This window comes from Lepidochelys olivacea (genome assembly GCF_965140295.1).
Source record: "Lepidochelys olivacea isolate rLepOli2 genome assembly, chromosome: 3".
In the NCBI taxonomy this organism is placed as follows: domain Eukaryota; kingdom Metazoa; phylum Chordata; order Testudines; family Cheloniidae; genus Lepidochelys; species Lepidochelys olivacea.
The window spans coordinates 186,728,732-186,755,380 of NC_140413.1; the positions used below are offsets into that span (position 1 = coordinate 186,728,732).

At 43.4% G+C, this 26,649-nt stretch overlaps 1 protein-coding gene across 6 annotated transcripts in view; it reads right to left on the bottom strand.

The window, feature by feature from the left end:
• CCDC88A (coiled-coil domain containing 88A) overlaps positions 1-26,649 on the bottom strand; it is a 348,165-nt gene that overhangs the window by 51,394 nt on the left and 270,122 nt on the right. For all 6 annotated transcript variants that reach the window (XM_084624216.1, XM_084624211.1, XM_084624213.1 and 3 more), the window contains 6 exons: positions 16,439-16,580; positions 14,500-14,676; positions 13,590-13,751; positions 4,580-4,857; positions 4,199-4,342; positions 2,614-2,800 (listed from right to left, as the gene is read on the bottom strand). In XM_084624216.1, coding sequence (XP_084480342.1) covers positions 2,614-2,800; positions 4,199-4,342; positions 4,580-4,857; positions 13,590-13,751; positions 14,500-14,676; positions 16,439-16,580 — 1,090 coding nt within the window. The remainder of the gene's footprint in view (positions 1-2,613; positions 2,801-4,198; positions 4,343-4,579; positions 4,858-13,589; positions 13,752-14,499; positions 14,677-16,438; positions 16,581-26,649) is intronic.

A 26,649-nucleotide genomic window follows, 5' to 3' on the forward strand; every position in this document is an offset into this window, starting at 1 on the left:
TGACAGCTTCCAAAATGATAGCTGGACTTACACACAGCTATAAGAGCCTATACTGTCCTTCATTGTTATCTCCCTTCCCACCAAGCCTTTTGTGTGTGTTGCTAATTGGTATTTAATGAAAACATACTCTCTGAAAAATAACTAATCTTTATTTGTCTCCTACACATGGTGGCTGCTGCTGGAATCACAGTGGCAATCTGATCATTTGCTGAGTACAAATCATGGTCAGGAATTATCAAAATGTTCATGCAAGGTGGCAAGTTAACAAAGCATGGCAGAGTGCTGTATAGAATGACACTTTACTGGATCTCATTGTCAAATATTGCCTCAAAGCCTCCCTGATTCGAATAGCCCCCCATTGTACCTTTCCAATAGTCCAGGTATCTGGCTCCTCGAAATCAGCTGCCAGGCGATCTGCCTCTGTACTCCATCCTGGGAGAAACTTTTCACCCTTAGCCTCACAAATATTTTGGAGTGCACAGCTCTCCCAGCATGCTTTTAATCTGCCAAGGGCACATTCAATGGTTATTCTGGACCTGCTCAGCCTATTGTTCAAGCACTCCTTGCTGATGTCAAGGTTTCCTGTGTAAGGCTACATGAGCCATGAGAGTAAGGGGTACACTGGGTCTCCCCAGGATCACTTTGGGTATTTCAACATCCCCCATTTGAATCTTCTGGTCTGGAAAGAAAGTCACTGCTTGCAGCTTTCTGTATAGGCCAGAGCTCCTGAAGATACATGTGTCATGCACCTTCCCAGAATACCCTGTGTTCATGTCAGTGAAATGCCACAGTGATCCACAAGCGCCTGAAATACCATAGAGAAGTATCCCTTTCTATTGATGTACTCCATCGCAAGATGGTCTGGGGCCAAAATTGGGATATGTGAGCTATCTATCACCCCGCTGCAGTTAGGGAATCCCATTGCCACAAAGCCATCCACTATTTCATACACATTGCCAAGATTCACAGCACTTCATAGCACGATGTGATTAATGGCCCTACAAGCTTGCATTAATGCAGCCCCAATGGTGGACTTCCCGATTCCAAACTGATTCACGACTGTGACTGACCAGTAGCAGTCTGGAGTTGCCAGTTTCCACAAGTGATCACCACGCAATGCTCCACCGAGAGGGCAGCTCTCATTTTGTTGTCCTTGTGCTTCAGTGCTAAGGTGAGCTCCACACACAGTTCCAGGAAGGTGGGTTTCTGCATCCAAAAGTTTTGGAGCCACTGGTCGTCATCCCAGATCTGCATAATGATGCAATCCCACCACTCAGTGCTTGTTTCCTGAGCCCAAAAGCAACGGTCCACCGTGTGCAGCTGCTCCGTGAATGCCAAAAATAATCTGCTGTTGTTTCTTTCCATGGCACACAGCAAATCAGGTGCCTTTCAACAGTAGACAGCAGTTCAAGATCCATCCTTTCAGACAGAGATGGCGGCTATACAGTAAGCAGGGGCCATTGAAAAGCTCACTTGAAAGCCCAGGGAATGTTGGGACAGAAAAAACGGCATAATGGGATGTTGAGCCTGCACCCATGATGCACTGCAATCCATGCTGCCTTCCCACAACTCCTAGCTGCAGAAGGTGGAGAGTAGCACAATGTGATAGCTACCCAGACTGCTCTCTCTGTCAATGCTACAGCACCAAGTGTGGATGTGCTCTGCCGACAGAAGGAGTGCTGTGTGAAGATGCACAAGAGATGTAATTATACTGGTTTCTGATCGTCAGCAAAACTTGTGTCGACAAAACTCTGTAGTGTAGACAAAGCCTAACTTTGTCCTTCCTAATTTACCTGGAAGTTTCTATAACAGTAGAAGGCAGCAAATGTATGGTTATTTTATTTCTGTTGAAACAAGAACCTGTCCACTGACATGGATTGCTTTCAGGTATTTAAATTAAAAGCTCAGGAGGGTATGCACACCTTTGGTGTTTGATAAACAAATATGTTTTGTTTTCCTTCTGAAAAAGATCACAGATATCTTTCTCTAAAATTTGTGATAAAGATCTTAGCATCCCACTTGAGAAAGATCTTGTTCACTGCTTTATGGTTCATGAATCAGTTTTTATGACACTGTAATTGCATTAGATTGTAAATTCTTCATAGCAATGATGTTTCAGAGGCTTATGGCTTGGTCTAATTTGGGCAGATCTTCAAGGGGATGGCAAAAGACACAACTCTGCCACTACAACTACACTAAGACTAATAAACTAAGGTACATAGAAGAAAACCATTGAGAAGTGCCTTGCTGAAGCAAGAGGCGTTGTTCCAGCACCCTTCACTGGTGCTAAGAAGGAACTGAGAGCGTGCAGGGCTGGTGGCATAAGCACGCGGCAACACAGGGCACTAGAGCTCGCCTGATGGATACCACTGAGGGAAAAATCTCCAGCAACGGTGCACGCGGCGTGCACACACCTAACGTGGAATGGACATGAGCAAGCATTCAAAAAGCAGGGAGGTTCATTTTTCTTCTTAACAGTTATATTAGAACTGTCCGATTACCTATAAAAGCAGATACATTAATAAAATCTAGCAAATTGCATAATATTATCTGAATTTACAATGCTATAGTAATTGAAGTATTAACAGAAGAGATTAAAAAACTTTAACTTACCTCACACTGATTATTCAGTTTTGTAGATGTAATATCCAGTTGTTGGTACTGTTCTTTCAGTTTAGAAAATTCAGCTTCTAATCGTGTTTGTTCTAGTTTGGAATTGTTCAATAAGCTTTTCAAATTCTTATGGTCAGTTTGAAGAACTTCATTCTCTCTCAAAAGTTGACTGTATGTATGATTTAGCCTGTAATTAAAAGATGTCATATAAGAATATATATAGATAAAAAGATAATACATATTTTAACCAGAATTTTGTTTAAAGCATGTAACTTCCATAATTCTATGCTATTTGTAACATGAGTGACACACATTCTTTGGAAGAATATATGAACTAATTAATAGCCTCTAGTCACCAGTCTGGTTAGATCAAGATATTCTACTCTCTGAAAATTCTATTCTCATTAAGAGATAGGAAGAGTGATTGATTTCTGGGAAATTATATTATTATAGAACTCAAATTGTGGGCAAGTATTTTCTTTTCAAAATGAAATACCTTTCATATTTTAACTCTATGCTTGGGAAAAACACACGGCTGCTGAAAGTTTAAAAAGGAAAAGATTTAAGTGAAACTTTGTTTTTAGATCAAGTAACCATAGTTAGGATCCAAATCTGGTCTCAAGTAAAGGACAATAAAAGCACAGCAGAGGTTTACAGTAGTACACTAGATCCTGTTTAACTGTGGAACCAGACCAAAAAAAGAAGGAAACTGGATGCACAGGAGAGCGAGACATTCCATTATTTGGAGTAGAAGCCATGTGTAGGTGGGATCCTTCACTCTTTACAGGAGTCTGACCTAAGCCCAAAGAAGGCTCAAGAGCGATGAGTAAAATGAGGCAGGGAAACGTGTATGTATTTTTATTATTTTGGATAGATCTGAACATTTCTTGTACTCGCTAAAGTAAAGAACAATTGTGTTTAGGAACCCCATAAAGTCTGTGTGTCTATTTGCTTATAACTATCACATGTCCTCAAAGAGGTGAATTGTAAATTCAGAGCACCTCTAAAGTTGTTGCTCTGGAAAGAGTGTGCTTAAGTTACTGGGGAGGCTAAGTGGGTCAGTACTGGTCCAGGGAGCCTATGAAAACTGGGTAGTGGGGCTTCATTTCCATGAAGAGGTAAAAGTCAGTCTGTGCATAGGAAGTGTAGTCCTAAAACCTACTCAGATCAAGGGAAGCTTCAGGGTACACAGACCCAGTTTGTACAGCTCAAAACACTGCAGACTGATGTGCATCCAACTAGGGGGAGCTCTACCAGGGCTGTACAACAACTAAGTTGGGGAGGAAATCATTAAAAAGCCCCTCATTTCACAGGGTTAGACTGTGACTTGGACTACAGGCCCATGCAGAGGAGACATACCATATGCAATAATATACTTTATATACAAAGGCATATACTATATGCAATAATACAAAATATTACACATGAGCAAATTAACTTAAATTATGGTTGCTGTGGGAAATGCAAGTTTGAATTTCTTGACTTTTATCAAGTTTAAAACCTCAGCCTTAATACCGTACAAATGTTGGCTTTTTCATTTAATAATATATTTAAATCTAAATAAAGTATCAGATTTTTTATTTACCTATCATTTTCGTCACGAAGTTTTTTGTATTCTGCTGCTACAGTTTCATGTTTTTTGCTTTGCTGCAACATTTTCTCTTGTTCTACTTTGAGCACTTTTTCCAACTCCTCTAATTGCACTTTTTGTTTCAGTAACTGATTGTACCTGTAAACAAGATTATATAAAAATGTTGGTTATATCCTCTAGAACTAATAAAAATAGCTAAGGATGTAATTTCAATTTTGAACAAGGAGAAATTTATTCAAGGAGTTATGATCTAAATGACAGATTAAGAAACATTCATTTTATTCAACCTAATTTATACAACAATGTTCTTGTATTATTATGAAATGCAGATTTTTAATGTTACTCACAAGATCCATCTTACATATTTATGCTTACCTATCTTCTAAGTCCTTATGTTCCACCTCAAGATTTTTGTGTGCAGACTTGAGGCTTCCATGTTTGGCAATTAGAGATTCATATTCGGAAGCTTGACGTTCATGAAGATGTTCCAGTTTTTCATGATCTTTGACCAGTGAATCATACAATGATTTCAGATCCTCTAGTTCCTTGAGTATAGATTCATTTTCATTTTCCAAGGCAGACTGTTGGATCAGCAGTTGTGCATTCTGATTCATAAGAGATGTACTTTGAGAATTAAGGGTAGAATTTTCAACCTGCAGTTGTAAACAATGTTATCAGAAATAAAGGAAACTCCATTTAATTTAGTATCATCAACAATGAAAGTGGGGATTAGCATACTATAGTTATTAAGGTAACAAAGGACTTTAGGTCCTTTAATCTAGTCTAACTCCCCCTAGTGAAGGACTGGCCTCAAAATTAATTAAATGTTTTTTTAAATCTAATATACTTATGAATACTTCAGTGACTTCAACAACTTCATTAGCCAAGTTGTTCTATTATCTAACGCACCTTAAGGGTAATAATTTTACCTGATACTTAATTTAAATGGTATATTTTAGTTTCAAATGGTACATCCTTAGGTAAGTCATTATGGCCACAATTCAGGAAAGCATTTAAGCATATGGTTAAGTTCATTTCTATTCAGGAAAGCATTTAATTGTGTGCTTAACTTCATGCCTCTTCTTAAATGCTTTCCTGAAGAAAGATTCTTTCTGACTTTTAAGCAGTGAGGTTGACAGGTCTATTAAAAAATGTTTTGGATACCAATGTTTATCACTATCTGATCACTAGAAATCCTTTGAACAGGTGAGCCAGAACTGTGACTATTACTTGAAGAAAGGAAATTTTCAGGTAAGCATGCATGTTTTTTCTATTCTTCATTGTATTCCAGAGATCCATTACAATGGGATTTCAATCAACAGTGTCCATCTAGAGTGGGGAAATGGAAATAAAGTTAAATCAATAGCACCTAAGTGAAACTGTGTTCATTCTCTTTTACTGAGAAACTACACTGCAGAGCGCCCTTCTGCCAAAAATAATGGCAGCTGATGAATGGATGTCCAATTTATAAAATTTGGAGACAGGATGCACTGAAGAACAAGTGGCTGCCTTGAAGATCTTCCCATGGAGGCATACAATTTTTCTACCCATAAAGTCATCATTGCATCATTGCCCTTAAGGCGTGGGCCCTGAGGTTTGACAGAGGTGTAAGATTCTTTAATTTTGTATGCCTCTGAAATACTCAGTTTAATCCCTGGACTTCATAAGGGGTTTAGTACACTTAGTATATATCCTGAAGTAATGGCAAACATCAAGTGTGAATTAGAACTCTCCCATGGGTGGGAAGGCTTCGGGTAGAAGCACAGAAGGACTATTTCTTGATATGTATTGAAGATGGAAATTAATTTGAGGAAGAACCAACTTAACATTCAAAGGCCTGCTCTGTCCAAAAGGAACACACAGTACTGAGATCCTTTTGAGGGGACTTCTGTGGTAGATGAATCAGCCACCCATGTTTTAAATGGAATTTAACAATTCCTTCCTAGGTTCCAAAGGGTGCAGTTAGTACAGCAAGGGCTAGATTGTGACAGTATGAAGAACGTATCAGAAAGTCTTTCCCATAGAAGCATCTGATGTTCAGATATACAGACATTTTTCTTCTTTCAAATACAGAATACTTGCTAATATGGATATTTGGCCTTAAAGAGTGATGGCTTTGAAGCCCATATTGAGGCTTTCTTGGAGAAATTCTAAGATATGTTTAACTTCTGCTCATGTAGGGGACACAGCTTGACATCTGCAGCAATACCTGAATCTTAGCCAAGTTTTGGAGTATGTCTTATTTGTTGCCTGTGTTACCTTTTTTCTAAGATACTTTCCTTCAAAATCCAAGCAGCTAGGTTCTGTCCGTCCGGATCTGGATACAGGGTTGGTCCCAGAGACAATAACTTGTCTGCAGAGTAAGTATATTTGTGGCTCACAAGCTAGATTGAGCAGGTCAAAGAACCATCATGTACTCCTTCACCTATAAGGGGCTATCAATATTACCATTGTTTCTTCCCCCTCCCCCCGACCCTTTTTCTGTATAGTCCTTGGGATTTGCAAAATAGAAAATTTCGTACCCAATAATTTTCATTCTACTAACAGCATCCCCACAATTCTGATATGTATGGGCTATTCCTCTCCTGTGTGAAGTTTCTGGAGGTGGTTTAAAGCTACAGCACAGCCCTTTGCCTGCTTGCTGCCTGATGAGTCATGCCAAGCTGTGAAAAAAACTCCTAGACAATGATTAGTAACAATAATTTCAGCGCCAACCAATTAACCATGTACAACAGGCCACTACATAAGAAGCAACTATCCAAATAAAATGCTGACCTGTAGTGGTGAAGCCATACAGGTTGGGTAGAACTGTGGGAGACACTGCTAGCAGAAAGGAAATGATCAGCTTCGAAATTTTCCATTCTGCAGCCCAGCATCTCCCTCAATTCTGATTCATATGGCAAGCAGTGAACAGGAGAAGGGAGAGATACAAAGTGAACATAAAAAACAGGAAAGACACACTTTTTTGAACTGCTCAAATGGCAAGGTTATGTCTGGACCACCACTTGCAGCACCTTCCTGTCCAAGGAGTGCTCTGTAGAGACAGAAAGTCCACCTTATAATGCTTGATAGAGGTGTTGGCCGATGGCAATGTGGCTGCCATAGAGATATCTGTGGTGGAAGCACATGCTTTCTGGGCCCATGAGGTTGCAATGGGCCTTGTAAATGTGCCTTGATTCCTTCTGGAACAGGTGCGCCCCAGATGGCTTGTTTGCCTCAAAGCTGTAAATCTAATTAATCTAGTAAGAGATAGTTTGGATGCCCTAAGCAGCTCAAGATCAAAGGAAATGAACAGGAAGCCCAATCTCCTTGTGGATTCTGTAAGCTTGATATAAGTCTTTAGTGCTCTCAGTCTGCCTTTTGGTTCAGCTCTCCTTTTACGTGTATTGTCTTTAGAGAACAGAGAGTTTTGTCTGCCCATTCCATCACTTCTGCATGTAGTGCTACACTCCTTGTTCCGCCTTGATTGTTTATGTATGTAGCTGTGGTCGTGTTGTCTGGTTGGAACAAGACGTTCTTGCCCTCCAGGTAGCTCTGGAATCTCAGTAGAGCTAGTTTGACAGCTGTGAGCTTCAAGAGCTTGATGCTGAGGCTCTTTTTCCCAGAACTCCAGATTCATTATGTCATTCTGGCTCCCAGAAGTGCTCCCCATCCCTCAGAAAAGTGTCTGTTGTGAGAACCTGCAAACCGGGAAGGCATATGGGAAGACGCCTAAAGACATTGTCTATGGCCAGCCATCATCTTAGGAAAGCTAGTACCTGACTAGGAACCAGTAACTGGTCTTACATTCGCTCCAGGCAATGGTCCCATTCTCTCAGAAGAAAGACCGGAGACACCTGATATGTGACCTCACCTATGGGGAGACCCGTATGTGCGAGACAAAAAGGCCCAGTGGCTAGACAGAACAGAGGCTCTTGGCCTCCAGCATTTGTTCAGCATGGATATCAGATACTGGATCTTCTGGAATCTGTCTAGCAATGGGTTCATCTTCATCACTGAAGTGTCTGTCTCCAGTCTATGTTTGCTGAGGGAATCAGGGAGCTTTTCTTGGTGTTATTGCAAAGTCAGGCACTTGGAAGCAATCCAGAGTCCACTGTGCCTTGCTGTGACCACTACCAACCACCTAAGACTGTAGGTGCAGAAGATGGATCAAAAGGAAGAGTCTTTGTTATGCTCAGAATGTTGTTGGTTTGAAGGAAAATTAATCTAGGTTTCCTTAGAAACTTCTGCTCCAGATATTTTCCCCTTGCCAGGGTATCAGACTCCTTTCTTGGGTATCCTGTATTAGTAGGAACCTGGATTGCTGTAGACTTTGACAGTCAGGGCTGAGGCCTCTCTGCAGTCTCAGTTACTAATTTCTCTAATGTTTTTCCCACTAATTCTTCACCTGTAAGGTTGGATGCACAAAATATCAGTTTAGGATGAACAATGACTATTCATGGATGTAACATGACATCCTTGTAGCCACCAAATTAGAATCCATTGCTCATCACAAATCACATCAAGGGCTTTACCAAGACAGGACCCAAGACATCTCATTTGAATCAAGGATCATACCCCAGAAGTTGAGCCACTTGTTTACAACAAAGTAAGCTTCCTACTAAAGATATGAAAAGCTTTTGGTCTGAACAGCTATAGATGAGGCTTTGAAATTGCTGAGTAGTGTATCATCACTCTTATGGTCTATGGGGTCTGAAGGTGTGACTATCTTTCACTGGTAGAACTCTGGCTGCACTAACCTTAGGCTCCCAAACTTTGTGAAATTTCTTTGTTTTATAGATAGATTAGATAGACTAAATAGATATAAACATTTTAGTTTAACATTCGGTTTAATCAGTTGACCTTATTTGGATGTAATGATGCCCTCAAAGGAGGCATCAATGGGAAAATGTGTCGTAATTATGTTTGGAAGGAAAGATAGGTTATTAATATTTATACATTCCTTACAGCCCACTCACTGACATCCTGTCTTAAAAAAGCTATGTAAATTATTGGTGTGGGGTTTGTTTGGTAGGTGTGGTACTTCTTCCATGGATGTTTACGATGGGGAGAGGGTTGTATACTATTCATCTTGGTCTGGGGAACCAGACAACAGAAGAGGGGTACTGGTACACATACCTCAAATGTGCAAATAGTTGAGAGTTGTCCTCATGAGCCTGAAAGTGCCCTGCCTGCTCCCCCCGGCTGGTGAGCACCCAAGTAAGTGCTGTACAAGGAACCTAGAACCATTTGGAGCTTTACTCAGGAAATCAAGATCATTTTGAACATGGGAAGGGATTTCTCACTTACCCCTCTGTAATCCCAAGAAGGTGCAGCTTCATGGGGAGTGGATTTCTCAAGAGCCTCTGTTCTGGCCACAGACTGCCTGAAGTGCTCTAGACTTTGATGTGCAGCCAGCCTGTGGAGCAGGGGAGGGATAGAGAGACAGACTGTCAGCTGCTGTCTCAAATTTTAGCCCCTTTCCCTGGCACATCGATAGTCCTTGGGCTGAAATCCACACTGGCACAATTTCCATTAGGCTGCAGCCTGAGGCAAGGCTGCACAGGAGGCACAGGCTTCTCATCATGCCCAGACATGCTGCAAGTTGGGGAAGGGGTGGTAAGTATGGTACAGAGCACTGAGAGAGAGATTCTGTGAAGATAAACACTCCCTAAGGGGGAAAAGGCATAGGAGAAGAGGTTTAACTCCTGATTTTCACCTCACTTGTTCATTAACAATAATAATCCCTGCCTTGCAAAGGACACATTTGCTTTTGCCATTTTGGGAGGATTTACCCCAGAGTATCATGAGAATTGCCTGATTCACAGTGCGAGGAAAGAGCTGTGTAGTTCTCCTGCTTCTGCTTCTCTCCACAGGGAATCTAAGACCCACTTCAGGACTTGTGGGGGGAACCAGTAGCCCAGAAAGCTCTCATCTTTATGGTCCTTTGTTGCCCTGGACGTACCCTGAGTCATTTCATTTGGATGAAGTTCTCCTAGTCCTCAGAGCCTACCCTGTGTCTCTTGGTCAGGTTTTTCTGTGTAGTTGCAGCTACTTCGGGGGGTGGTGTAGAGAGGCTCCAACTTGTCTGAGTCAGAGCCCTGTGTCCTAGCAGAAATATGGTCAGCTGCATGCAGGCTTGGCAATTTTTACCTTATGCTGAGCCTGAGAAACGTATCTCATATACGGAGCACCTTTTGGATTTTGCCCAGTGCTTGAACGGTTGTTCTGCCAGGCCTCAAAGGGGGCACAGCAGCTTGGCAGGAAGGCACCGCAGCAGAGATTTCATATGGTTGTTGCCACCACACTGCTCAGAACCTGAACCAGGAAGTGGTGAGAAGGTTTGAAAGCAAATAAAAAGGCTTTAACTTCCTGAAAAATGGCTAAAAATAATTTTTTTTTAAAAAAAGCATGTGAGTGAAGCAAACCACCACTTGACCGCTGCCGTGGAGTCAGAAGATCTGGCAGCAAGCACGAGAAGGAGGCATGGATAGCATAGGCTGTGCTGTAGCTTTGAACCAGAAACCGCACACTGGAGGGCAAGAGCCTATATCAGAATTATGGGAGACACTGGGCTGCAGAAAAGGAGAAGGCATAGAGACAAGAACTTGGCCAGTTCTGAATGTTTATGTTGTTTCAGCCTCTGGATTCAGTCACCTACAGAAATAGCAAGATGCCTTCTTGTTTCTGGAAGAAAACAGGTCCATCACTGATCTGCCAAATAAACGGACCAGGGATGAGAATATTTCTGAGTGTGGACTCTATTCCACTTGAGTTAATGTTTGTTTGCAGAGCCAATCTATCATTTTCAATTTCCCTTGAGGTACACGATGCACAGCAACAAGAAGTTTTGTTCTTCTCAAGTCAACATGAGCAGAGCTTTTTTCTTAAATGGTATGGTCATAACCAACATATGTCTACTGCCTAAAGAGAGGGTCAATGCTTTGAGACCATAACTGACTACTCTGAGCTCTAGCCAGTCAATGCTATGCTTTCTCTCTTCTGCAGACATGATCCCGGAATTGTCAGTTTCTGAAAGCACCCTCCTAGTTTCAACCTCCTAGACTGATGTCTGTTGTAATTACTGTTCCAACTCACTTGCTGACTGCCTCTTTGAGGCTAAATCCTTTTTCATCAGCCAACTGAAGGAGATAGATACAATCCATATGACTTTGATTTTCACAACAGGCTGGAGTAGGATGGGATGTGGAAAAGATAACAGAGCTGGAGAGCTCTCGTATGTATCCTGGCACACTGCAGATTGTTTATTGAAGATACTAACAATCCCAACATGTTTAGTAGGGCAGAAAATGACATTTCTTCAGCAACTTTTACTTCCTTTATAGACCGCTTAATCTTTTTCTGTTATTCTCTGGAGATGCTCTCCTTGTGCCTCATTGGGTTTATCTTCATAACCAAAAGAATGATGAAAATGTACTGGGGATATTACATTTTTTCTTCTCTTTATCTAACTACAATGTTCCAGAAGCTGCTTGGATTTCAGGTAATTTGCTTCTGCTTTCTCTCTGGATAGAACCCTGATCAGGTCATCCAAGGAGGGGAAATGCTGCTTCTAATACTACTATTGTATATCTTCTCTGGACTATGCCCAGAACTTATTTGTTCAAAGTCAACAGCAGTCATCAATTCACAAATTAAAGGAGTCTGATACCAATTTGCTGTTCATTTTGGACTAGGGATAGGAAGGAAGTCATTCAGTGTGTTCTGAGGAGGCTGACAGCTGATCTGAGAATTCACTTGTTTCAGCCTTTTCTGGTTTAATTATATCTTCTTGTGTAACTGCTGTCTCTATATGCTGTGTTTGTTAGTGTAAAATACCAGAAATGATTGGTTAGGCTTAAAATAAGGCTTTTACTTTCTGTAATGTATAATAGCAGGGGTCAAGGCTCTCTTGGTCATTTCTGATGATTCACCTATTTTCCCATAGATTCTCTAAAGAGGTTGCCTCTGGGCAGTAAGTATTTTGAAGCCACTGTAAGTTGTTTAGTTGAGATCCATGGAACTTCATGTGCCTGTAAGAGAGTGCATGGTATCCCATTGCTCTAACTAAGAACAAGGGATGAAGGTTTCAAGTGATGATCCAAAACAAAGGCAGCCACATGGGAGATTTTCCAGAGAGAGGCCCTTAGGCTGTATCCTTTCTTAGTTCTGAGTGTAATGTCTACAAGAGAATCTATCTATACCAGGATTGGCCAGGCAAAACAAACAGAAACTGCTGAGGCTTTCATGGTGGCTGATGTAGCTTCATAATTCCTGTGGAGGGAGAAGTCTAATTCTTATGTCCAGGTGACTTTATGGAAGAAATCCAATTCACCGGGAGTGTCCTTCAACCAAGGAGGATAAAGCCAAATCTGCCATTGCAATGAAACTACGTCAGATTTCAACTGATGTATGTTGTGGTCCTTTTTGGCCTATTTTCCTAGACTCTTCAATGTAGCTGTGAACTCCCAGTCATCTTTTATGATATCCTGCAAGACGATATGGAAAAGGATACATGGTTTCAATGTGAAACCAAATAGGAACTTTTCCTAGTTATTAAATTCCTTTTCCCTTCTGTTCAGATTCTTTTTCTTTCTGGGGGTCTGGAGGGATATTAGAACTGCAGTGGCCTTTCTAAGAATGGTAGCAATTTGTTCACAATATCTTGTTAATTGAGAGCTTTGTATGTACTCCCTAAAGCTGTTTGATCCTTGGAGCCCTAAAAAACATAAGATCCATTTGCAAGAGGAATTCATTTATTGGAGAAACTGTATTTGAAAACATAGGTAGCCTGAGAGGGATGGCAATTTAGCTTTGATTTCCTTAAGGTATCTTTGTGAATGTTAATTTTGTTTTCATAGCTCCCAGGACCAAAGCATATGGCTTTATTTTTTTCTGAGCAAATTACATTGCACTTATCTGAATTAAATCTCCTATTAATTTTGGCCCACTTCTCTACATTTTCATTCAGTGTGTTCACAATCTTTCCTCTTTTAGTATTATGTGTCAATTTACACTTCATTACTTCTAACTCATTTAAGAAAATATTAAAGAGTATCTCACCTAATATTAGTTCTCAGAGTGCTTTAACTGCTTACATCACCAGAAGTCAGAAGTTAAGAACGTAAAAGAAAGGGTGTGGAAGGAGGCTGACAAAGTACACTTAGTTCCTGTGCATGAATTCCAAGGGTTTTAAATATGATAAATGTATGATGTTAATATCTTGTTGTAGCAATTTATGACTGACTGTTATTAGTGCAAACTAGAAATGGTGCAAGGTGCTTTGATTTCCATGTCAACTGAAATTGTGATTGCTAGTGCCAAACAGTTTATAGCAAAGCTCTGACTTGAAAAAAATCTACCTTTATTTTGAATCGGATGATAAAAGCAAAATATAAAATGTAACCTGCAGCTTGGCATTCTGAGTTTGTAAGGTTGTATTTTGCTCCTGTAAAGAAACAGTCTGTCTCTGAAGTGATAGAATCTGAGCTTGTAGATTATTGTTCTGGGTCTCGAGTTGCTTTAGTTGAGTTTTCAGTGCTTGTTTCTCTGCCTGCAGGGTAGCATTCTTAAAAAAGGAAAAAAGGTTAAAGATAGAAGAATCATGCATATCAAGAGGACATTGTTTATATTTTAGGTTAGTTTACCTAAAAAGAAGATTATTTATTTTAAATACAAGTAAGACGAAGTTATGGGTTTCCATTAAAATCACAAGAGAGAAGCAATTGTGAGATACAGCTTCCACACTGTTATTAATTTATCTGTTTTTTGCTTATGAATGTAGTGGCCACACTAACCTGAGATATTCATACAGGGATGGAGGGAGGGCACATTTTCAAAACTGGCTCCAAACTAGACGTTCAAATGGCGCTAGTACAATTACTGTCTTACACTCAAATCCCTGTTTGTATGTGACACCCATAGATGTGTCATTAGCTGCAGAGACTGAACCTTGAACCTCTGGTTCTAAAACTATAAGCCTCTGCTATTTGAGCTAAAAGATTCAGATCTGACAATGCAAAGACTGTAGGAGACCCATAAAGCGCTATGTGGTTCAAACCCTAGAGAAAGACAGAGTCATACTGTGTAAGTGTGGATTACACATTCACCCTGGCCATGGAAGTTCATCCTAAGTGTCAGGGGTCTATCCCGATTAAATCTCCACAGGGGCCATCACTTGTAATGTGACACTCCTGGGAGTAAAAGCATGAGCCTCTACTGGCTGAGCTAGAAAACCCACGTTTGTTAACTCACGTGTTTACTTTGGCCACCTCACTCTCACGTCACATTAAACAAGTAAAATTAAAACAACTTACATTTCTTTCTACTTCTATTAATCTATCTTTAACCTTCAATAGTTCTCTAGTAGTTTCCTGATTTTCCTTTTCCCATTTATTGACAGACTGGGTTTCTTCACCAGTTCTTGGAGGAGAATTCTGTACCATCCTTTCCTCCTCTTGTCTTTGCTTCAGGGCTTCATAGTTTTTTTTCACCTAAAATCAATTAAGACAATTACAAAAATTGAAAATATAACCTCCAATCTCTTTGTTTAACTATGTGTGAATGTAATTTGCACAGGACAAGAAACTCAATGAATATTTTCAATACTTATAATTGTGAATTTAACTGTGGGAGTTTACACATACTATATAAATATAAAACATGAAACTGCCAGAAGAGCGTGTTTGACATATGTATCTTTTGTGCACTCAATTGTACTTCAAATTAATTATACAAGTGTAAAAATCTAGATGGGTAAATTTCATAGATGACCATCCCATTCCAAATGTTTAAAGTTTTATCACTAAATTCTAGATTTCTTGGGAAGTGAGGATCCTTTGTACCCCAAATCAAGCCCTGAGTTCAACTGCATTTTTCTCTTTTACCCACAATCAAAGCTCTGTGACTTGGCCCATGATGTAACTCCTAGTTACAACCTGTCTTATCACTTATTTTAACTCTTATCTGCAAGACACAGTCCTGCCAACTCTGTGAGTTCAAAAATTATGATCCAAGCCAAAAGAAGTCATGAGATTGGCTTGAAAATCATGCTTTCTGTAAAAATATCAATATTCCTTTTTGGTTTGCTTTTGGGATTTCTTTTATAAAGTCTTAGAGATCACCCTCTGCTCTCCCTTGTGTATGGATTTTTGGATGAAAACACAGACAAAATGCAACAGAAATTGAGAGGGTCTCCCCTCTTCTTTTTCCTGACTGATGAAGGCAAAGGTTCTCTGAACTCTCCCCAATAAATGCACTTTCCCTTCCAGACAGTTTCTGGGTACTATTGTCAGGTCCCTATTCTGTTTCCCACCACCTCTCCATTGAGTACTTCTGGCCTTCCCCAATCATCATCCTCTGCCTCTCCACTGGGCATTGTATTGTTTTTGGCTCCCTTCTCTGGCATTTTCTCCTACCTCAATGAGCACTGCTTCCTGTCCTCTTCCCCACTATCACCTATATACACTATTTCAGCAGCAGTGTGGAGAAAAATGCAAGCTGAAGATGGGTGGAAACAGGGATTCCCCTCCTCAAAGTGACCCTCTTTAATCACCATCTTTCCTGTGGGAATTGGTCGTGTCTTGGAGTTGCCACTGGCTGGTGTCTCTAGTCTGACTCCTGCTGCTTTCCTTGCCTTGTTGGACTCTGCAGGATTCTGTACATGCACAAAAGTGCAGAGCAAGCAGCTGAGACACTGGACTAATCAGTAAGTCAAGGAAATGCAGCCTCTAGTTTCAATTGCAACAATTGTTCACCCATAATTCTTCAACTGTAAACCACTGTACATGACATTGAACAGAAAGTACTGCAAAAACTGTAGCTCTTGAGATAAATTCACAAGAATTAGCAATGCTGAAGACATAAAACTGTTGTCTTAAGGTCTAAACTCAGTAAATAATTTGTTTTTTAAACACTGTTCCTCACACACACCAAGTCTTGTCGAAAAATTCAAGACCTCCATCATGAATCACCATTCTAATATTTTTACTGAACAAAGATCTGAATTCTTATGCAACATGAGTTTTTAAAAATTTAGTGCTCAGAAAATTACAGACAAGCTTTCCTGTGTCTTGTAATATAGAATGCACTACTTCTGAAGCTTAAGTATTTTGAGAGAGAAGTGAATTATTTTGTCAAGTGCACTTAATTTTGTAAGAATGTCATTATAAACTGCAAATAAAATTGGAAAATAAGAATGGTGTTCAAGAATTTTATAATCTGAGGAAAAAAATGGTCATGTCATTTTTTCCTTACTGTTTTAAGTTCCTGGCGCAGCTGCTGGTTTAAATTTGTTGACTCTTCTAAACGAGCTTCCAAAGCCGCAATTTTTTCTTCTTTTATTTCTAGAGACTTCTTTAACGTAGACTCTAACTTTGACTCCAAAAGCTTGTACCTACTACTCAATGACATTTAAAAATATATATTTTTATTATCTCCTATTTCAAGAAAGAAAAAAATTCTTTGAGACTTATTTTTTTTAAATGACATACATATTTTAAAATTCTGGGTGAATATAGTGCTATTGAAAAAAAATGGTTACTAACCTTCTGTAACTGTTGTTCTTTGAGATGGATTGCACATGTCCATTCCAATGTAGGTGTGTGTGTGGCCCAAGCCTAGTTGCCGGAAATTTTTCCCCTGTGGTAACTGCTGGGTCAGCTCTGGCACCCTCTGGTGTCGCACACTCATAGCACCAGTAGAAAGGGCTTGCCAACCCTGCACCCCCTCAGTTCCTTCTTTCCAGCTAACTACGTTAAGAGAGGAAGGAGGGTGGGTTTTGGAATAGACATGTGAAACACATCTCGAAGAACAACAGTTACGGAAGGTTAGTAACTGTTTTTTCTTTTTCGAGTGCTTGCACACGTCCATTCCAATGTAAGTGACTTGCAAGCAGTTGTATATGAGTGTAGTGTGGCGGCTGCCCCACTCCATAGGAAAAAGGGCTGGAACAGGCCAGAGAGGCTGCGCAGACCAGCCTCCAATCAGCAAAGGCCTGTGGAGAGACAATCAGGGCAAAGGAAGAGGCAGCCTATCAGGGCTGGGCTGGGCCCTAAATAAGGCCTGCCTAGCAAAGGAGAGGGCAGTCTCTCCCTGACTAGCAAGGGAGGAGGACTAGCTCCTGAGCTAAGGACGTAGCACCTTGGACAGAGCAGTGTTGGGCAGTCTCAGGGGAGCAGAGGAGAGCTCCATGCCAGGCTGCAGCCCCTGCTAAAAAGGGTAGAGAAGGTGCACAGGGCCAAAGGGGGAGTGTCCCAGGGAAGATAGATGGACAAGAGGGGAGCGAAGGAGGGGAGAGAGAGGCTGCTGGTAAAGAGTCACTGGGTTGGGACCTAAAGTAGCGGGTGGGCCTGGGTCCCCCCCTTCCCCTGCACCTGCTCACAGAGGAGTCTGGCCGAGACAGACTGCAACTTGCCCTGAGGTGAGGGGCTAGACTTTGGGGTTGTGCTTGGCCACTGAGGCAGGTGCAAGCCGAAGGACTGTTGTTACCCCCCATCCCCCGGAAGGGGGTGAGAATGGAGTAGTGGGCACTGCCAGAGGGCAATGTCCTGAAGCGGACACCGCCGAGCAGGGAGCAAGGCGATTCCCAAATCAGCAGAGCAGACAACAGGCGAGACACCACACGCAGAGAGTGCTCCACAGCTGACAAGAGCTAATTCCTGGAGCAACCAGCCGGAGGTGCCAGTGGTGGTGAGTCATGACCCCGTTACAAGGAGAGAGGCTCAGAGTTCATGGACATGCTGACAGCCTGTTGGGTGATGGCTGTCACAGAGCTCACGGATTACTTGACTTTAACAGGACTTCTTCGGTTGACTCAGCCTGCCACAGTGGCGGGACTAGAGCAGCCGTCAGCTCCCATCCAAGAGCAGTGCTGGGGCCAGAGTAGTAGCTGGCGATCAGCCCACACTGCAGGAGCAGTGGCCAGGGACAGGAGCAGCAGCCCCTGGGGCTGGGGCTCAGCCACTGGTACAAGAGCAGCGGCCCCTGGGGCTGGAGCCACGATCCGGGCTCAGTCAGCCCCCCACCGCAGGAGCAGCAGCAAGGCCGGAGCAACGGATGGTGGTCAGCCCCCAATGGGGCTCTCACTATTAGTCACCCTCCCCGGCTATTTTTACTAAAAGTCACGGACAGGTCGTGAGCTTACATGAATTTGTGTTTGTTGCTGGTTTTGCAGTCAGACCTATCCATGACTTTTACTAAAAATACCTGTGACAAAATCTTAATCTTAGTGATGGCATAGTGTGCTGAGAACGTATACACTGATGACCAGGTTGCCGCACTGCAGATGTCCTGAATAGGGATTTGCACTAGGAAAGTGGCTCAGCAGGCCTGTGATCTTGTGGAATGAGCAGTCAGGTTAGCTGGAGACGGAACTCCTACCTACTTACAACACATGCAAATGCATGATATGATCCAGGACGAGATTCTCTGAGTGGAGATAGGGAATCCCTTGATCCTCTCTGCTACCACTATGAACAGATGGGTAGATCTATGAAACAACGTAGTCCATTCTATATAGAACATTAGGGCCCTTCTAACATCTAGAGAGTGTAGCTGTTGCTCCTCCCTATTCTCATGTGGTTTTGGGAAGAAAACTGGAAGGAACATTGCTTGACTGCAATGGAAGTGCGAAAACCCTTTTGGGAGAAAAGCAGGGAGTGGACACAATTGTACCTTATCCTTGAAGAAAACTGTGTATGGGGGTTCTGACGTGAGCCACACATCTCTGAAACCTTTCTGGCTGAAGTGATGGCCACTAAAAAGGCCACCTTCCAGCAGAGGTGAGTTAATGAGTATGTCACCAGCAGCTCAAGCAGGTGACCCAAGACCCATAAGCTTTGATAAGGCGAGTTTAGGTCTCAGGGAAGAATGGGATCTTTAACCTGAGGGTATAACCTCTCTAGGTCTTTAAGGAAATGGATAACTACCACATGAAAGAAGACAGACTGCCTGTTGACTGGGGGATGGGAGGCTGATATCATGCAAGGTGGACCTTGACAGAAGAAATAGCCAAGCCTTGCTGTTTCAGATGCAACAGGTACTCCAATATAACTTGCAATGAAGAACTCAAGGGTAGAATTCCATGCTGGGAAAACCAGATGAAGAACTGCTTCCATTTTGCAAAGTAAGTAGCCCTGGTGGAGGGCTTCCCACTAACTAGCAGGACCTGATGAACCTGCTCCAAGCAAACCTGCTCTTCAGGATTCAGCCATGGAGCTTCCAGGCCATCAGATGAAGAGAGCTGAGGTTCGGATGGAGCAACCGACCATAGAATCATAGAATATCAGGGTTGGAAGGGACCTCAGGTCGTCATCTAGTCCAACCCCCTGCTCAAAGCAGGACCAATCCCCAATTAAATCATCCCAGCCAGGGCTTTGTTAAGCCTGACCTTAAAAACTTCTAAGGAAGGAGATTCTATCACCTCCCTAGATAACGCATTCCAGTGTTTCACCACCCTCCTAGTGAAAAAGTTTTTCCTAATATCCAACCTAAACCTCCCCCACTGAAACTTGAGACCATTACTCCTTGTCCTCTCCTCTTCTACCACTGAGAATAGTCTAGAACCATCCTCTCTGGAACCACCTCTCAGGTAGTTGAAAGCAGCTATCAAATCCCCCCTCATTCTTCTCTTCTGCAGACTAAACAATCCGAGTTCCCTCAGCTTCTCCTCATAAGTCATGTGTTCCAGACCCCTAATCATTTTTGTTGCCCTTCGCTGGACTCTCTCCAATTTATCCACATCCTTCTTGTAGCGTGGGGCTCAAAACTGGACAAAGTACTCCAGATGAGGCCTCACCAATGTCGGATAGAGGGGGACGATCACGTGCCTCGATCTGCTCATTATGCCCCTACTTATACATCCCAAAATGCCATTGGCCTTCTTGGCAACAAAGGCACACTGCTGACTCATATCCAGCTTCTTGTCCACTGTCACCCCTAGGTCCTTTTCCGCAGAACTGCTGCCTAGCCATTCGGTCCCTAGTCTGTAGCTGTGCATTGGGTTCCTCTGTCCTAAGTGCAGGACCCTGCACTTATCCTTATTGAACCTCATCAGAGGTTCTTGGAGATCATGGTCCTTGGAGATCAGGTCTGGATATAAAGGAAACGGGAGCAGGGCCCTCCACTGAGAGGCCTAACAGGGTGGCGAACCAATGTTGCCTGGGCATTGCTGGGGCTATGAGAATGACCTAGTCCTGCTTGATCTTCATCAGAACCTTGTGAACTAGTGGGATAGAAGGAAACACGTAATACAGGTGATCTGTCCACAGTAGCAAGAAAGCATCTGCGAGAGACCCTGGGCTGTGGCCTCACAGGGAACAGAACTGGTGGCATTTCCTGTTGATTTGGGTAGCAAACAGATCTCTCTGGGGAATCCCCCACTGTTGGAAAATGTCCCTTGTGATATCTGGCCAAAGGGACTACTTGTGGTGAATGGAGAAAGACCGGCTAAGGTGAAATGCCAGTTGGTTCTGCACTCCCAGGAGGGAGAAGCCTTGAGGTAGATTGAATGTGCTATGCAGAACTCCCACAGATTAACTGCTTCCTGGGACAGCAGGAAAGAACGTGCCCCACTCAGTCTCTTGATGTAAAACATGGCAGTCATATTGTCCCGGACAGCCATTATGTCTTTGTTCACAATGTGAGACAGGAAGGATAATGAGAGAGCGTTCTTCTGGAGACTAAAGGCCTTGAGTCCTGAGAGGCGCTAAGTGGGCTCCCCAGCCCAGCACCAATGTGTCCAAAACCACCGACATCGAAGGTTGGGGCCGCGAAAAGGGTACCCTCTCACAAATCGTGTGATGGTCCAGCCACTAATCCTGGGAAATGAGGACCTGAAGATGTATGGAGAGAATCGAGTCCAGATGGTGACAGATGGGTGAGAACACTGTGGCCAGCCACGCCTGAAGAGGTCTGACGCGTAGCCTCACATGTTGCATGATGCATGTGGCCCAGGAGTCTCAGACAGCTCCACACTGTTGTAAGTGGGTGGGCCTTGAGGGACCTTATCAGGATTGTGATCGCCTGAAATGAGTCTCCTGGGAGGAAGGCTCTGGCCTGAGTGGAACTGAGTACTGCTCCAATGAACTGTATCCTCTGCACTGGGACGAGGATAAACTTTTGCATGTTTATTAGCAGGTCTAATGCCTGGAAAGTTGACTGGATGAGGTGGATTCTACATTCCACCTGAGCCCTGGACTGGCCTTTGACTAACCAGTTGTTGAGATATGGGAAGACGTGCACTCCCTGTCTCCTCAGGAAGGCCGTTACCACCGCCATGCCTTTGGTGAAGACATGCGCATGGTTACCATCGAGACCAATCCCTAGGATCCAGACAGGGAATGATGGAGGCCAGAGAGATCATGCAGAACTTTAGATTCTTGAGGTAGCTGTTGAGGCGGTGCAGGTTTATAGTAGGTCTGAGACCACCCTTGGCTTTCAGAATTAGGAAATAATGGGAGTAGAACCCCCCCTTTCCTCTCAAGTTTTGCTGAACCTCTTCCACAGCTCCCATCCAAAGGAGGGATTGGACTTCTTGGACCAAGAATTGCTCGTGAGAAGGGTCCCTGAAGAGGGATGGGGAGGGGAATGGGAAGGGTGGGTAGAAAGAAACTGGAGAGTGTATTCTACTTCCACCATGCTCAGCACCCAGAGGTCCGAGGTGATAGGGGCCCAGGCATTGATAAATTGGGACAGGGGTTCCAAAAACAGAGGGACAACTGGATTCAATATAACAGGGAGTGGGATGGCAACCTCGAGCATCCCATCAAAAGGAGAGCTTCAAGCTCCCTGAGTGCCTGGGAGCAGCACGTCAGCCCCGAGGCGGAAGCTGGTGGAGGAGGCCTACGCTCAAACCTCCTGCTCCTTCTCCTCTATGGGTCTTGACAGGCCAGTGGGGCAAAGCATTGTTCTGCTCAGAGAAGAGTGAGGATCCTTCAAAGGGGAGATCCTGGAGGGCTTGCTGGACGTCTTGAGGAAGACTGGAAAACTGTAACCAAGAGCTCCTTTGCATGGTTACCATCGAGACCATGGATCTGGCCACGGAATCAGTTGCATTCAGGGCTGCCTGCAAGGAGGCCCTCGCTATGGTTTTCCCTTTGTTAACCAGTGAGGAGAACACCTGGCTAGCTTCTTAAGGGAACAGATCTTTAAACTTGTGTATGACACCCCACATATTAAAGTCATAGTGACCCAGCAGTGCCTGCTGGTTTGCTATTTTCAGTTGCATCCCTCCAGTAAAGTAGATCTTTCTGACAAATAAGTCCAACTTTTTGGAGTCTTTTGTCTTAGACAGTGCCCCCAATTGCCCTTGGTGATCTCTTTAATTGGTGGACGATACTACAGGGGACCGTGGAGGGGGATACAAGTATAAGAACTTGCAAATTTGGACTCACAAATAATACTTCTGCTTCCTATGTTTTGACATAGGGGGAAGGGAAGCAGTGGGTCTGCCACAGAACTGTAACAAGGTCCATGATAGCCTCATTGAGTGGCAGGGCCACCCTTGAGGGGCCCTCCGCTGTCAAGATGTCCAGCAGGCTATGAGAGGACTCTGTGACCACCTCTACCTGGATGTCCAAATTCAAGGCCACCTGCTTTAACAAATGCTGGAGAGCCTTGTGGTCATCTTGGGGAGAAGACACGCCAGCTGCCAATACTGTCTCATTCGGGGAGGAGGAGGAGGAAGCCAGCATTGGTTGAGGGCCCTCCACCCCTTCTTCCATATTGTCTGGAACTCGCGGGCCCTCTTCTTGAAGCTCGGTACTGGAGTCCAGATGGGGAGTCTCCCATCGAGGCATTGGTGGTGCTCTATGGAAGCCACCAAATAGGAGTGCCTTGAGAAAGGACCCTGCGCGGGGGGACGGGACGGACGGGGACCTGTATGGGTTCCAAAAGGGCCATTGCATTGGCACTGGCACCGAAGAATGAGAGGGGCAAGCACTTGGTGGTACCCCTGTGTTTGGTATGGTGGGGTAGAAGTGCCTTGGGGAGTAGTGTGGGTGGCTGCGAGGGTGAGAGGAGTGTGACCCCACTTCTGACTCTGAAGACATAGGGTCTGGGCAAGGTGACCAGGGAGCTGTGGACCCCATTGTTGCTGGAGATCAGTGCTGTGATGGTGAAGTCTGCGCTGGTCCTGATACTGGGAAGAGGCTGGAAGATGGTTCCCTGTCTGACTGTACCGGTGGTGCCAACTCCTGCACTGCTGGAGATATAGGCACTGGCAACAAGAACAGGTCCCTGGCTGCTGTGAACGCCTCCAGAGTTGACGGCCTCATAAACATACTGGTACTACACTGCCTGCCTGAAGATGGAACCTCTGGAGCCAGAGTCAGCAGGGCCAGCTGTTGCGGTGCCGAGGTAGAAGAGTGGCCTGACACAGTTCTCACTCTATCCCAGTCCCCATGCCTGGCCGACTTCAGTGACAGGGATTGAACCCTCTCAGCCGGCTGCCTCTTGCGCTTCTTTTTAGGAAACAGGGATGGGGAATGGTGCCAAGATTCTCGCACAGTGGTAGGAGCACTCCGCATGAACACCGAGTTTCTCAGTGCCAAGTCCAAGCAACTTGGTTCCGAAGTGGATCTCAGAGCTGCCTCCATAAGAAGGGACATTCAATCTCGCCTCTCGATCCTTTTTCTGTGAAAGGTTTGAAGTCTTTACAGATCTGGCACTGGTCCTTTCAGTCAATCTCTGCCAAGCACTTGAGACACCTCAACTGCTGGTTTCTCAAGGGCTTTGACTTGCCACAGGAGGCACAGGGCTTGAAGCCTGGTGACTGAGGCATGCCCCATGACCAGGGAGTGGATGAACTTCGCCAACTGAAGGAGAAAAGGTCTGCCCTTATAGACTAAAACTGACTAACTATAACTATTTTAACTACATACACCACAAAAAACAGTGAAAACCACTGGAAAAGTTTGCCGAAGCAAAGAGAGCAGTTCCAGAGATCATCATGGGTGGTAAGAAGGGACCGAGGAGGTGCAGGGTCAGCAGGGCCCTTTATAGTGGCACTATGAGTGCATGGCACTGGAGGGCACCAGAGCTGACCCAACAGATACCACTAGAGGAAAAATTTCTGGCGACTGTGCTCAAGGCATGCACATGCCTACACTGGAATAAACATGTTCAAGCACTCGAAGGTGTTGGACTGACGCCCTAGTAGTGGCAATGTAAGCTTCCTTGACTCCCTGCCAACATGCTTCACTGGTGTCTTGGCAGGACCATGTGTAGGAGTGAATATAGTTCAGTATCCATGCCCATTCAATCCTAGGAACCTTTGATTAAATTGCAGAGAAAAGTACAGTACCATTGGACATGGATTGGATTTGACCCAACATTAATGATGAAAGTCTCATTATCCTATTACCAAAACTCGAGCCCTCCAATACTTTCTTTAGATATTTTTTAAGGGATAGTTGTCAAAGTTGTCACATCTTGAAAAATTTTACCCTCCATCACCCTTTTAAAATATATTCCTTGATACAGAAAAAGCTACCATATCTACAAAATCAACAGCAACACACAAACTAAAGATGCAGGTTTTGGTTGGACCATTAGTGGGCATGTGAGAAGAGCACTCTTTCTTTTGGCTCCATTTCAATCAGCGAAGCACAGAACTGAACTTGATTAGACTCCTGTGCTCTGAAGTATTTAGAGAACAAGATTCGCATCAGTTTCTATTTCCTGCTTGCTCACAAACCAGAGGCACAAAGGAGGAGGAGGAGAAATAGAGTATTGTGCACGTGCATGCTTATTTCATGTACATGTTCACATGTGAATTGCTCACCCAGCTCAGCTCCTGATATTTATAGCCCTTGTTTGGGAGGATTTTACTATATTATAGAGCATGAAAACAAAACACCCGCCACCCCGCATATATTTAGGGGTAAGTGGTCATATTTAAAATATTTAGGTTTGTAACAATATCTCTTGGGATTGTCAGTGACGGATAATCTTAAAGAACTGTTGTCTATTTCAGAAAAACTTAAGTCACAGTCATTAATTTTTTTAAAAAATAGCTTAATCATTTTACTTATTCCCTCATTAGTATATGCTCATTTTTTTCTTATTATTTTTATGTTAGCCATTTCCACTTTCTCCAAGTGTAAGGCAAAATTGAACATGTTAGCAACTTGATTTCAGAAAAAACATATTAGGCTTATTAAATGGAACACACTATCTGTGATTCTTGAAGCCACAGCTACATCCGGACAGGAATTGAAGCAGAGGACCAAGAATAAAAGGATTTAAAAGAGGATGCAGTGGATTTTAAAGAGTCACCATCATATGAGGGGGAGATTACCCCAGAATTTCCGAGTTTACCTATTTGAGAGCCCATATAAACATCAAATTGCAAATAAAAAAATCTTCCAACTGTAACTGAGAACTAGACTAGACTATACAAAGAAGTGAAAAAGAAAAAGACTAGCAGAGACCTCACATCCAACATTTTTGGAAAATGTAGGGGACAATTTCCTGGTGCAAGTGCTGGAGGAACCAACTAGGAGCAGAGCTCTTCTTGACCCGCTGCTCACAAACCAGGAAGAATTAGTAGGGGAAGCAAAAGTGGATGGGAATCTAGGAGGCAGTGACCATGAAATGGTCGAGTTCAGGATCCTAACACAGGAAGAAAAGAGAGCAGCAGAATACGGATCCTGGACTTCAGAAAAGCAGACTTTGACTCCCTCAGGCAACTGATGGGCAAGATCCCCTGGGAGAATAACATGAGGGGGAAAGGAGTCCAGGAGAGCTGGCTGTATTTTAAAGAATCCTTATTGAAGTTACAGGGACAAACCATCCCGATGTGTAGAAAGAATAGTAAATATGGCAGGCGACTAGCTTAGCTTAACAGTGAAATCCTTGCTGCTCTTCAATACAAAAAAGAAGCTTACAAGAAGTGGAAGATTGGACAAATGACCAGGGATGAGTATAAAAATATTGCTTGGGCTTGCAGGAGTGAAATCAGGAAGGCCAAATCACACCTGGAGTTGCAGCTAGCAAGAGATGTTAAGAGTAACAAGAAGGGTTTCTTCAGGTATGTTAGCAACAAGAAGAAAGTCAAGGAAAGCGTGGGCCCCTTACTGAATGAGGGAGGCAACCTAGTGACAGAGGATGTGGAAAAAGCTAATGTACTCAATGCTTTTTTTGCCTCTGTCTTCACGAACAAGGTCAGCTCCCAGACTACTGCACTGAGCAGCACAGCATGGGGAGAAGGTGACCAGCCCTCTGTGGAGAAAGAAGTGGTTTGGGACTATTTAGAAAAGCTGGACGAGCACAAGTCCATGGGGCCGGATGCGTTGCATCCGAGAGTGCTTAAGGAGTTGGCGGATGTGATTGCAGAGCCATTGGCCATTATCTTTGAAAACTCATGGCGATCGGGGGAGGTCCCAGATGACTAGAAAAAGGCTAATATAGTGCCCATCTTTAAAAAAGGGAAAGAAGAGGATCCTGGGAACTACAGGCCAGTCAGC